The sequence below is a fragment of the Malaclemys terrapin genome, chromosome 7 (genome assembly GCF_027887155.1).
Source record: "Malaclemys terrapin pileata isolate rMalTer1 chromosome 7, rMalTer1.hap1, whole genome shotgun sequence".
Taxonomy (NCBI): Eukaryota; Metazoa; Chordata; order Testudines; family Emydidae; genus Malaclemys; species Malaclemys terrapin.
The window spans coordinates 8,600,041-8,614,504 of record NC_071511.1 but is presented as its reverse complement, the minus strand read 5'-3'; the positions used below and the strand labels follow the sequence as shown (position 1 = coordinate 8,614,504).

The 14,464-nt window shown below is 42.3% G+C and overlaps 1 protein-coding gene across 2 annotated transcripts in view; it reads left to right on the top strand.

The window, feature by feature from the left end:
• The window catches only part of TAFA4 (TAFA chemokine like family member 4), a 113,546-nt gene that overhangs the window by 31,352 nt on the left and 67,730 nt on the right, over positions 1-14,464 (top strand). For both annotated transcript variants that reach the window (XM_054035355.1, XM_054035356.1), the window contains exons 2-3: positions 5,316-5,451; positions 10,030-10,145. In XM_054035355.1, the coding sequence (XP_053891330.1) occupies positions 5,372-5,451; positions 10,030-10,145 (196 nt within the window). In that variant the 5' untranslated portion in view covers positions 5,316-5,371. The remainder of the gene's footprint in view (positions 1-5,315; positions 5,452-10,029; positions 10,146-14,464) is intronic.

Below are 14,464 nucleotides of genomic sequence, written 5' to 3'. Positions count from 1 at the left end.
CTATATGTTGGTTTATTTCTGTTCATAGCAAAACGTTGTCAGTCACGCTGTTTCATAGACATATCGCTTATGTATGAGGACCTCGCGCCCTCCCCCATGCAAGATGCTGCATTCCCTCAGTTCCCATTGACTCCACAAGGAGGCGCTCTGCACCATTCATGATCAACTATTAAATACCTGGCTCTTATATAGATGCTTTTCATCAGTAGATCGCAAAGGGCTTTACGAAGGAGGACAGTGTCCTTATCCACATTTTACAGATGGGGAAGCGGAGGCACAAAGTGGTGAAATGACTTGTCTGAGGTCACCCAGCAGGTTAATAGCAGAGCTTGGACTAGAACGCAGGTTTGGGACTCCTAGGGCAGTGTGTTAGCCACTAGACAACGTTGCCTGTCATAAGTAAGGCTTGCTGCATTTAAAATCAGTTCACTGAATCAGGTGGATTTAACTGGTAGAAACATTTCCTGAAGAATAAATTAGGTTTGGGATCATTTCAAGCATTGCATCTTTGACACTCTCTGTTTAGATTACATGAAGAATTAGAGATGAGGGACAAAGTCCAATTAAATAACCTGGACTAATTAAAACACACACACACACACACACACTTTTCTCCAGTAAAGATAATTAGGCCTTTGGAGATTAATAGCTAAATATCCACTACTGGTCAGATTTGTTTAGCTCTAGAAATAGGTGGTCTCTCTTTAGGACAATTTGGACATTTTATTTTAGCACTTCTAATGTCATGTCAGATGTTTTCCAGTCAAACCTTAGCGATGGTTTTGAAATGTATGGTCAGTAAAATGTGGATCTTAATTCCCCCCCCCCACTAACAAATTGCTTGTGTTGATAGCTCTTCCCCCCCTCTTCCCCCCCCCCGCTTCATAAACTAAAATGTAATGGTTCCAAATGGTTAAATAAAGACTTTCAGTAGCTTTTAAGGAGTTTCTCAGCTCTCATGCTGACAAATTTCCTTGTACAATATATGGCATGTGAATTTATTTCATTTACGCAAATTATTTTACATAAGAAGAGCCTCTTAAGAGATGGGCCATCTGTCTCTCTCTTCTCCCCCTCCCTTTTTTTTTTTTTTTTAAAAATTGAGGACATATTGGGTACATTTCAAATTAAGGTCCTATTTATAAATTCTTGGACATGCTTATATTCTTTTAATAGCTCATTATAAAGAATGTTATAAAATGCACTGGTAATAACCTTTTCACAGATGTTAAAACTAGCTATAAAAAGATATTTTATAACATGCAACTATTGGCAGGAAAAGAAGCCCACTATAAAATATTATATACGTTTGTTTAGTTATCTGCCCCCCATCACCATTAGTGTCTGAGCACCTCACAATCTTTGAATGTATTTCTCCATACGACCTCCCACCGTGAAGTAGGGCAGGTGTTTTGCAGTTAGGGAATTGAGGCACAGAGAGGCTAAGTGACTTGCCAGAGTCTGTAGTGGAGCTGGGATTTGATCCATCTTCCAAGTCCTAGAGTAGCACCCTACCCACAAAAGCCTATCTTATTCAGCCTTTGCTCATGCTGGTAAGCTTTTGCTCATGTGAACAGTCCCATTGACTTCAGTGGAACTACTCATGTAAGTAAGTGCTCACCAACATGAATAATGGTTGCGTAATCTGTTTCAATGTCATTGTAAATGGAAGCTTAATATAAGAATTAGATAAGTTCATGGAGGATAGGTCCATCAAAGGCTATGAGCCAAGATGGTAAAGGATACAAACCCATGCTCTGGTGTCCCTAAGCCTCTGACCGCCAAATGCTGGGAATGGGCAACAGGGGATGGATCACTTGATGATTGCCCCGTTCTGTTCATTCCCTCTGAAGCATCTGGCATTGACCATGGTCAGAAGACAGGATACTGGGCTAGGTGGACCTTAGGTCTGACCCGGTATGGCCTTTCTTGTGTTCTTATTTAAGTAGTTATTAACATGACAATAACATACATGGAAGTAAAAACCTTAAGTTCTGTGAAACAACATTTAAATTGCTGTCAATATGCATCTAAGAAAAAAGGTTGCTTGTTGAATTCTTGATTTAGTTAATTGATGTCTGGAATACTTATTCTGTACAGAGAACAACAAATCACCTTGATTTTACTGGGTAGGCTAAAAAAGAATGAATTGTTAGACACCTGTTGTCTTGTACCATGTTGTTCAGGACAGTGAGGTGTCATTGGGGTCTGTAGTACCATTACAGAGCAGGAGGAGACAGAGATTAAATGGACTTCTCATTTTCCATGTAACATGAGAGAGCTTTACAGTTTCCATATTAAGTTAGGTTTTGAAATTGGGTTAATGAATAAGGGCATCATCTTGCATTACTTATGCGTCTGAAAACCCCATTGAAAGGGTGCCCAGGGATGGCAGAATTGGGGTCCCTAAAGAGCCCTTCAGAGTTACTGCAAACCCTTACTTATGCAAGTATCAGGGTCCCTGTTATTATGGGGCCAATCCTGCAAATTGCAGAGTGCCACCTACTAGTATTGAGCCCCCACAATGCTCGTGGGCCAGTTACTGCGAAGCACATCTCCAGTGAAGTAAAGGGTCTGGCCCATAGAGGCCAGTTGCCGTTAAGCAGCTCGCTATCTTCCAAGATCAGGCTCGGAACCTGTAACTGACCAATGAGAGTATCATTACCTGCCCCTGGCGCTGGGGACTGGCTGCATGAGAAATCCAGACTTCCCCAGGAGAGAGCTTCACTCGGAAGGTCAGGAGTGATTGTATTGTTTGTGCAATCTGTAAACAAGTAATTGTTCTGCTACTGAAAGTATTGCCACACCCGCTGGGTGATGCAAGAACCAGCATTAAAATCTGCCCAGGGGAACATTACTTATATGGAAAACAGGCACAGAACCCAGTTTCAGGACTAAAATCTTGGAATTTCTTTTAACCTAATCAGGTGAGATTTATTTTTTCCTATTCTTTCTCTTATTGACATGAAGCAGCTAGTCTCAGCCCCCTGATTGGATTGTGTTAATCCCGTCCCCACAAACAACCCCATTCTTTCAAGAAGTTTTGCATCCAGATAGCATGGGGAAGCCTTGAATTATGCTAGTGGCAGTGTCATCGTTCTTTCTCTATCTAGTGACTGCAAATTGGAATAACCCATACTTTGTTTTTCTTTAATCAGTAAAGTAAACACAGAGCAATACAATTTGTATTTGCTTCTAGACAAACCTTCAGGATATTATAAAATAAAGATAGTAAATTTGAGTAGGAAACAGGTATGACCTAAAAACCAAGTAGTATTGTGTTGTATTGTTTTCTGAAAGGGCAATGTAAAAATATATCTGTCTAATTTGAAATGGACAAACATGTATTGGACACAAAACATGTCAGTCATTCTCTGTCGTATTTAAAAAAAATCCCTGAATCTTTTTAAATAAAACTTTGAGATAAGTTTATTTTTTTCTTCACTCGTATTTATAGAAGAAATTATTAATAAAGACAATAGATCTTTGTCTTCAGATGTCACTCTACTAAAAACTGTTTTCGAATAGAGTTGCTGCATTGTATGGATGCAGGCACATGCTAATACTCTCCATGCTGGTCAAACAAGGGAGAGGAAGAAAGTGATTAATTTGTAGCTTGTTATCCTGATATTACTTTAAGTCCAACGATTTCTGTTTTTTCTGACTGCAGACTGAACAGCAAAGGATAAGCATTGCAAACCATGGGCTTTCCTGCTCTGAGCATCAGCCACTGAAAGACACCTACTAAGGCACATGCTTTAATGACCCCAGAGATGCTATGCCCTCCAAAGGAAGGGTGTAATTTTGTATTTCTTAAAAGCAAATTCCTAATTGTTCCCATTGCGTAGCAAAATAAGAAAAGTGGTGGTAGAAAATAAGAAAAGGTCATTTTGATCACTCAGTAGGCAAAGAGCACATTATTATGGGCACTGACAAATTACACACTGTGTCATATTTCTGATAGTGGAAGGTCAAGTTGAGCCCGGGGTAGGAGAGAGAACCAATATAAACAATAAAAGCAAAGGGACTTGAATTTTTATGAGATGAAATTTTCAGCTCATTATTTTATGGAACACATGTCAATAAAGCTATTAGAGTTTCTCTGCCGAACAATTTCTTGAAAATGCAACTTCTGGAAAAACACACATTTATCAGCACGAGATCTGGTGACTGTCAGCAACTAGTCCCAATAGCGAATAATGTGCTCCATTGTCAAAATGCAGCCGTATGCGATCCTGCGGAACCTCTGTTCTTTAGATCCAGGGTGACGCTACTAATGTTGCAGTTAATTCAAACTGGGAATGTGCAAGGTTGTCATAATTGCAACTTGGTTTCAGTAAATGGGGGGGTGCTTACTCCCCAGCCATCTCCTACCACTCCCCACCCTGAAACTGAACTGGGGTGGGGGTGTGGATGTGTGATGCTGTCTCTGAACAGCTGGGATTTGGCCAGATGGGGAAATACTGTAGTTCTTATGGTATTTCTGTTTCAACTGGACACCAAATGCACCAGGAAATTTTCTAAGAAAGCCTTTTTAATGAGATTTCCAGCCCAATTCTGCAGGCACCAGAGGTTTGAGTAATTCCTGAAATGCATCTGAACGTGTGGGGCTCCAATAGCCCAGGGAGAATTCCCCCTGTGCTGGGGAAGTCTTCTCTGCATCCTGCACCGGTCCCACCCACATCATAAGTGGGAGAAGCGGGCATGACAATGGGTGGGTGGGGAGGTGGCCCAGCAGAATGGAGCTCTGTTATGCAGCTCTATCTTGCACTGGGGCCAGGTGGCTGAGGAACAGGGAGAGAACAAATGGCTTTCTGCAATGCTTAGGTGGGACGGCGAATCTGCCCCTTCGTGTTTACCTGATGGAATAAGAGACTGAAGTCAAAGGGCCTGATCCAAACCTTATTGGCAGGACAGGAAGCAGACAATGTTTCAGGTGATCATGGGATCATAATGCCATTCCTAGGTCCCAGTGGGGTGTGGAGCCATTCCCAATCCCTAGAACTTGCTTGGTGGCTGGGCAGCCTTATGGATATAAGTCACTACGTATATGATCAAATACTGTATTCACTGCATTTATTATTTTTGAATGGAATGATCTCTGCATAGAGTTAATCCAATGATCTTTCAAAACTGCCTTGTGATGTTTTCTCTGTATACTTGAAAACAGTTTAACTAGCTCTCCAATACTTTGCTGCCTTTTGACACTCATTGCACTGTAGATGGCACTGTAAAGCAATGATTTTGTTGACAGAAATCTATTAAACATCACCATTCCAAACTCTAATTGCTGTCTAATCTGGTTTCCTCTGCAGGTCCCCAGAGTGAAGGAAAATTTCTGAAATGCAGAAATGCTTGTTTGTAGCTGCAAATGGGAATTTGGAATAACTGTGAAAATCGCACTGAAATAATTGTGTTTGACTGGAACAAAATTCTTGCAAAGTCCCCAAGGTAAGACAACTTTTTATCTTTAGAATTGGCAATGAAGATTTGCCGTTCTGGTTAGCAGTAATGCCCATTTAAATCTGTCTGAGGGAACAGGCGAATGAATGTATGCAAATGTAACATTTTTGAGAAAGTTATCCCGCTGACATCACCTGCTCACCTCCTATTACATAGTGTCCATCTAACTTCAGTTTTTTTTCTTTTAAAAGAAAAAAATTGCTATCTTTATACTAGTGAGTTGTAGACAACACCTTAGTCATTTTCTTCTTCATGCAAAGGTTGTAGTGCTTTAACTACACAGGTATAGTTAAATTGGTACAACACCCCCAGTGTCAATGCATTTATACCAGTCTAAAGGTGCTTTCTATTGGTACAGCTGTTTCTATAGGATAATTGGAATAAGCTATACTGGAATAAGGTGTCTTTTATACCAGTATAATTGCATCCATAGTACGGGTTGTACCAGTACAACTATATTAGTAAATAACCAACTCCCTAAAGAAAATAGTTATATTGGCACAAAAACTATGTGTAGGCCAGGCCTTAGAGAATGAGTTTGTCTAATATTGGTCGAGAGGGCCATGAACTGAAATCCTGGATTCACTCCTCTGACCTTTGCAGGGGTTCCATATTCACACCTACAACCCAGGCTCCTCTCTCTAGATCAGTACATTTAAGAACGGTTGCCTTTTTTAGAGGGTAATTGCATGGCACCACGGGAAGCATACTGCTCTTCCCTGCACTGCCGAAAATGTGGCAGGTTGCTGGGGCCAGATTTTCAGCAGAGTCCAGCACTCCTAATTGGAGCCAGCTTTTTAAAAGAGCTCAACTTCTATTTAAGCACCTAAATAAGGGCTAGGTTTTCAAAAGTGCTCATCACCCATCAGCTTCCATTGAGAACAATGGAGAATCGGCCTCCTCCCTCAGTGAGAACAGTGGTAGCTGCTGGACCCAGAACTCTTTAGAACATTATTTAGCTGTCCAAATGAGGTATTAAACACTTTCAAAAATCTGCCTCCTTGTGCCTGATTTTCAGAGGTTGGAGGCTCCCCTTAACTTCGCCTGGAATTGTGGGTGCCCAGCAGTTCTGAAAATCAGGCTCCAAATGTTTCAATTCTAAGGGTCTAACTCTGCTTTCAATTCCACTGCTGTGTATCTGAAGGAACACCACTGGCTTCAGTAGTGTTCCTTCAGATTTACACCAGGGAAACTGAGGTCTGAATTGGGTTCGCGGCAAATAGTTTGGTCTGTTTCCAACACTTACGCTCAGAACAATTGAGCGATGTTGATGACCAGAATAACCGCCTAGATCCAAGCTGTATTTTTTGTGTGCATTACTAAACTCTGTGTTAATCATGGGCTCCAGAGCGTGCATTCAGGGGCATGTGAAGCAAGGGAAGTATTAAGGTGAAATTCTGCTCTCGGTTAGGCCGTGATTCCCCTTCGATGACTATGGGGATAAATGAGAGAAGGATCTGGCCCATAGTCATCTTGGCAGAGGTAAGCAGATTCCAAAGCCTAGCTGGGTAGGTTGGTGGTTGAGGGGTTTTTTTTTTTTTCCTGATTGCCATAGACTTCAACCAGGATCAGGCCCTAGCCGAAACCATTGCTAATCCCCCTTACAATAGATTTAATGGAGTTGCTGGATTCGGACTGGTTTCAGTGAGAGGTGACTCAAGCCCAAACTGAAATGGAGCTGCTCCAAGTTAACAACTGGCCCAGTCCTGAAATGAGTTCCACATGTGGAGTACTTCCAGGGCATGGCCCACAGCGAGCCTCCATTTTGCGTGTCTGATCCTCATTTACTCCATTGTAGCAGTGTAAAAGGGCCTTAGTGTCAATGGGAGTCAGGCCCTTTGTGGTTTTCCCCCTTCATAGTTTTGTTTGCACAGGGTAACCACACGCTGGCTGCTAGAGGCAGGTAGTTGCTTATGATAGGCAGACATCTCCTTTCCTTTCAAGAAGATTTTAAAATCTTGTCTGGCTGCTTTAAGTACTGTGACAAAGTTCCTCCTCTATCTTGGTGGTGGGTCCTGCACTTATTGGCGGATTTTCTTGCCTCAGAGATTCACCATGTGGGTTGGGGAACAGCCCAGAGACCTTCCCCTCTGGAAGAACCCACAGTCCAGGTCAATTGGGAGGTTTGGGGGGAACCCAGGCCCGCCCTCTACTCCGGGTTCCAGCCCAGGGCCCTGTGAACTGCAGCTGTCTATAGTGCCTCCTGTAACAGCTGCATGACAGCTACAACTCCCTGGGCTACTTCCCCATGGCCTGCTCCAAACACCTTCCTTATTCTCACCACAGGACCTTCCTCCTGGTGTTTGATAACACTTGTGCTCCTCAGTCCTCCAGCAGCACACCCTCTCACTCTCAGCTCCTTGCGCCTCTTGCTCCCAGCTCCTCACACTCCCACCACAAACTGAAGTGAGCGCCTTTTTAAAACCCAGGTGCCCTGATTAGCCTGCCTTAATTGATTCTAGCAGCTTCTTCTTAATTGGCTCCAGGTGTCCTAATTAGCCTGCCTGCCTTAACTGGTTCTAGCAGGTTCCTGATTACTCTAGTGCAGCCCCTGCTCTGGTCACTCAGGGAACAGAAAAGTACTCATCCAGTGACCAGTATATTTGCCCTCTACCAGACTCCTGTACCCCACTGGTCTGGGTCTGTCACAGTACAACATCATTTTCTTAAATCAATAGCCACCATTTACTTTTTAAATAGTCACCATACAACAAAGACGCTGCAAGGACCCTTGAACATGCACCCATGTGGCTGTTTTCTTCACCAATGTATTTTTTTCCTCAATCATAAGATAATGGGTGTTGCTAAAATATATTTACAACAGGCTCTTAGCCTGATAGTTTGTGATATTACAAAGTGCTCCTGTGAGCTGTTTGGGCAGTACCAATATTGCCACTAATGAACAAGCGGAGAAGGAAAGCACTTTATAATGCACGAAAGGAAAAAGAGGCAAGCCGTTCTAAATGAGAAAACATCTGGTTTTTGATGGTGTGTATATCTTTTAAATGTTTAAAATCAAATGGAAATGCTTCCCGAAGCCGTTACGGTAGAGGTGAACATTTTGGGAGGTCTCCTCTTTATATTTTTTGTAAACGTTCAGAATGTTCACCCACTTGCACGATCTGATTAGCCTAACAGTTTGAGGTACTTTATAATCAAACAAGCAAGCGCCCTTGCAATTGCATCAGGAAAGCTGATCTGAAATCTGCCAAAAAAAAAAGAGTACACCTCTACCCCGATATAACACGACCTGATATAACATGACTTCGGATATAACGCGGTAAAGCAGGGCTCTGGGGGGGGGCGGGGCTGTGCACTCCGGCGGATCAAAGCAAGTTTGATATAACGCAGTTTCACCTATAACGCAGTAAGATTTTTTTGGCTCCTGAGGACAGCGTTATATCGGGGTAGAGGTGTACCATATAGTTTTGTTTTGTTCATTTTTTTGAGAGTGGTGTTTTGGTATCAATAAGAATGCTCAAGGTAGACTTTTCCAAATCCCAGCATGCTGGTTAACTGAAGATCAGGAGTCGCTGCTATGAAAACAGCATTTAGTTCAATTTATGCACATCCATAAACTATTTTTAATTAGTTTGAGACATTCTCGCATACAGCATTTGCTGAAAAGATGGAATCTAAGGGTACAAGTGCAAAGCGCACTCTTGGGTACTTTGTATAAATAATACATCATCATAATTCAATTTAAGAAAATGATCACATTACCTTTCCACATGATGAATGCAACTGGGGAAGCCATGGCAGAGCAATGAAAGCCGGGAAGACCTGAGCTCTAACGCTGCCTTCCACTGGGCCTGATTCTGCCACCCTTACATGGTAATGTTTCTTACTCCTCGAATAGTCCCATTGATTTCCATGGAATGAGTTGCTACTCAGCATGAAGGAGAATACGGGAATCTGCCCGTTATATTGCAGCAGTGCTGAGAGGAGCAGTTCCCCAACACCTTGACGTGGTAGGCAATGCTCGCAAAGCAGATTGTGGCCAGATTTCCACCCGGGCTCAGCCCCCAGCAGCCCCCATTATGCTCAGTGGGAGCTGTTGTATGTCGAGCCATTGTACAAACCCAGCTACTTCACTTAGGTGTCTAAATAGGAGCTGAGCTTTGTTTTGAAAATCCGTCCTGAAAATTATTAGAGGGATTTTCCTGTTCTGTTTCTGAATCTGAGCTGGGTCCAGTTTAAGACCCTCACCTGCTCCAAGTGACATTCAGTCTGTCTATATTTAAATCGAACGTTGCTTTGAGTATGTGAACGTGCAAGGTTCTTACTCTTAAACCACAGATTTCCAGAACCTAATGAAGTCACATAAGAACATGCACTGCGATGGTGATTGACCCCCCCCCCCCAATGCTTCTAATTACGAAACACACTTGGCAAGGAATTGATCCCAACCCAAGTGTGAATTTGATTTTTGTCAGTATTACCTGGTAATAAACCATTTCAGTCACTCGTCAGCGTCTTTTCAGCTTTCCTCTTCCCAGCAGCATTTTTACACGGGTCCCTAGTTATATTGTTCTTTCACTCAGTTGCTTTCTTTTCTGCCTACAGGATGAGATTCTGTGCCAAATCAATGCTTCTATCTCACTGGCTCTTTCTGGTCTATGTGTTAATGGCGTGCTGTAAATTGTTGTCCGCTTCTAGCCACCATCCCCGAGGGCACACAGGTAGGAGCTTTTAAACTCATTACATGCCACTGAGACCAATTAATAACACTTGCAGAATGTTAGAGTCCACTTTTTAGCCATGGATAATTGATGAAGCTGTTGACAATGTGTTATAATCAGTGCGAAAGGTTAAAATAACAGCAAAAAAGAGTTGTAATTTTATGTGGTGCCGTTCACAAGGCAGTTTTGGAGCAACTTCACAGCTGCTAAGATTTTTGGGACTTGTTCTTATCATTCTCCTTTTCTTTTTTAAATCTTAAAGAGTTATTCATATTGTTTCTGTTCTGAAGTATAGCTTCAACTTCCTCCTGTTAATGTAAGCCCTTATCAATGGAAAGATTCCCATTGGATCAGGCCCATAGTGCTACCTGAGTCAGTCCTTCCATTAAATTATCCATACCCTTCTTGTTAAATTAATCCTTACTGGATATTATCCATTTCCCTAGCATGGATATTGAGGCAAACAGTGAAAAGATATGATTGAATCCAAAGAGGAAGTTGTTTTCTTGCAATGTTAGATGGTAGCACTCTTCTCTCTCTAGATGAGAACCTCAAGTCTGGCTCAAGTCTGATGCCCAGACTTGGGCTCAGACCCAGTGCTAACTCTGCTGTTCAGTACTAGAAAGCGGAGCTTCATTTGTTAGAGTTTCCATCTTTCAGGTGAAACAATACGTTGATGTTCTTCCTAGCCTCCTCCCGTGACTTGTCCAGGTGGAAGCTAAAGGATCCCTGTGGTCTTGCCAAATCCCCTTCTCTATTTAAAAGAAGTTCCAGCAACCAGGGTCCTATATGAACTCCATACAGCTGCTGTATTTGTCTACATGCTCATGCTAATCAGCATTGTTGCATCTTGAAGAGTTGCCCAAAGCACTAACTTGGATTTGTACTATAAATAACTAACATTCAGCCGCCACCCAGTTATCACTTGGGGTTCTCCAACATTGTGAATCCTCTTTATCAGGCTGCTATGTGTTACCTGGCACTGTGTTTGCAACTTGAAAACATTGAGCGCACTGATTGATTCATGAGCTATTGCAATTTAACCTTTCTGTTGCACAGAAAAGGTCTCGGGCTCACTTTGATGCCTTGAGTAGTAGGATTTATGGGAAATTAAACAGCAAAGAAACGGTAAACATTAGTTATTTTAGGACAGATATTTGCTGGGGAAAACTGACATAGCTCCAGTCACGTCAGTAGGAATGAACTGATTTATACTGGCTGGGGCCTACTATGTATAGTTTGATGTAAATCTGATCTGAAATGGAAGTGATGGCTTGGTAGTACATGTGCTGGAAGAGCTTGGTTGTTGCTGCTTGCACCAACTGATAGATGACATTCTAATTAGGTAAGATACACTGTAAAACATTCTGTACATGGCTAAAAAGTTTCAGCACTACTCCAGTCAATTGAACACCAGAGGATGATCTAGTGCTACCCTTGTCTCCCAGATAGCCCTTTTGCTCCTCTGTGGAAATGACTCGAGTCACACATTACAGGGGAAAGATTGGTTACAGACAATTGCACGTTGACCGAGGGAGGATTGGATGCAGACAATTGAGTGTGGCCGTTCCTGAAAACGGTCATTCCTGAGCAGTGGGTTCCTGATCCGACACCACCGTTGAATTTTCTTTCTTGAATGCAACAAAATTAGCAGTCGGAAAACATGCTTCTATAGATGTTGTCATTCAACCAAGAATTCAATCACAGCCTTGTAAAAATTAGTTTTTTTTCATGCCTTTTAAACTGCACTTTACATACAATCCCAAGGGAAATACCTGTGACAGGAAGAGAACATCTATTATGTGTATGCATGATGGGTGTTTATGAAACAGTACAAATGATGGTATTCTTTTCACTTTACATGTCAGAATACTTAATTGCATATTCTGAGTTGACAAAATTTTTTTCTCTGTATCAAGCAGCTATTGTAGAGTATAAACAACCTACTTGAAAATTACATAAATCTGCTTTAGTGGATCACTCTTGGGTAGGTCCAAGACGCATACAACTAAGAGACTCTTAAACTTTTGCTTCTTATGATAAATTAGGCCAAAATCTGTGGTGTGTACTCAGGCAGAGCTCCCTTTCAACTGGAATTTGACCTTTGTTTTATATAAGGCTGTATATTTAAGCGATTAAACTTATCTCTTAGTACAGAATTAATGACCCAGTTCTTGGGTGGCGATCTAGGAAAACATCTGCTGTCACTAGGTTGCTTTCAAAGTGGCTGGGAGAAGGTGTTAACCCTGGAGGCACTCAAAGGGCATAAGAACGAATTCAAGCTTTCATCTCAATGCAGAAATCTTCCTTCTTCCCTTAGTCAAACAGCTGCAGTGTGTCGTTGACATGGGGAGGTAAGAAATATGTCTCACTACAGTGACATTACAATGGAAATCTGAGCCAAAGTTAAAACGGCACTGTTTTGCTTACTAACTGAACACCATCAGTGTTCTGTGTTCAAGTTCCTGTATACCAGGAATGATCGATAAGAGACTCACAGATTAGACCTTCCTTCCCAACATTCTGCTCCCAAAGAGCTGTTCTTTAGTTTCAGCAACTTCTGAGGAGTTTGTACCTTCTCCCTCCAGCCCCAAAACAGCACCAGTGTTTTTTCAAAATGATAGTGTAAGAGGAACCTTTTGCCAGTAGGTAGTAATGTTCACAGAATCACTTTAACAATACACCTCTACCCCAATATAACACAAATTCAGATGTAACGCGGTAGAGCAGTGCTCCGGGGGGGCGGGGCTGTGCACTCCGGTGGAATCAAAGCAAGTTCGATATAACACGGTTTCACCTATAACGCGGTAAGATTTTTTTTGGCTCCCGAGGACAGCGGTCTATCGAGGTAGAGGTGTAATTTCACTTTAACAGGAGTGGACAGAGCTTGGTCTTGGTAGCCTCCAGAAGGAGAGGTTGCACACGTTCTGAGAAATGCTTATGCCCACTGAACAGGTAGCAATACAGCATGTTCATAGTATCCCCTAGGGCATAGCTTTTCAAAAGAGACTAGTGGTTTTGGGTGCCCAGTTTGAAACACCTTAAAAGGGCCTGATTTTCAGAAAGTGCTGAGCATCCACCCCTGAAAATCAGGCCCCTCAAGGTGTCTCAAGTCCCCAAAGCATTGATCACTTGTGAAAATGTAGATCCAAATACCAGTATTACTGAGGAAGTTGATTAACCCCTAATGCCAGGGGCTGGTAGGATTCAAGCTGGAAAACCCTGATAGTTTTTTTTCTCTTTTAAGACCCTGATGCAAGGAAAGACTCCCATTGACCTCACTGGTGTTGGTCTGGGCCATAAAGACTACGAAGTTCGACAGCTGTCTCACCAACACACAACGTGCAGGCGTGCCTCTGTCCGTAAGAAGCCAGCAATCAGCAGAATGCTGTCAAAGTAGAGGTGCCCTGAAACATCTTGTCTGAGAAAAAGGATCTAGGCACTACAGTAATACAAAGACTAGAAAAGTCGAGGCTTAATCTTTGCACCCTCCTTCTGTACTGCCCCACTGCTCTGTCTCCCTTTGTTTTGCAAAACATCCTTCGCTACTGGAAGGCGGCAACACAGAACAGACCGTCAAGATACAATGCATTAAAACTAGAGATCCTAAGATCCTGATCTTGACCCCAACGTAGAGGTTTGGGCTCGTTTGTAATTTAAAATAGTGTAAGCCGTTTGACATACATTTCGAAAACATGCTTTAAAACCGTGGTAAATAAGCACTGAACAGGAAGAAATATTCCTATACTGTGCTGGAATGGGGTGAGGCCACTTTTAGTATAACAAAGGTATCGTTCCCGTCTTTGTTTAGCAGTCATAGATGACAAGTTAGAATGTGTGGAATAAATACTTTCTCAGGTAACGGCCAACTTGTAGGCAAGATTTGCAGGGCAATTATTTCTTTATTTTTGTGGGTGTGCTGCCTCTGCCACAAGCCAACTGAGTAGCTTTGGCTTTCTTCACGCTATGCCTTATTCCTTTGCTACGATAGCTACCTGAAATGCTCCCAACCTGGGTCTGCTTGCAAGTGGTTGGATACTGTGACTAAATAATACTTGGCTTGTTCTTCCCCAGCCAAATGCATGTATTTAATACCAGTTTAGAATCTCTTGGGTTGTGAATGCCAGAGAGAAGGGTTCATAGTTTGAGCCACTTGTTAGGAGCAGGGCTACCTGCCACTGCTGCTTCTGCAAAGCTGTTTTGTAATTTGTTGCAATAATCAATTTGTAAGCACCTAGAGGATAATAGGGTTCTAAGGAATAGCCAACATGGATTTGTCAAGAAGAGGACCCAGTGGACCTAGACCATCTCTGAACTAC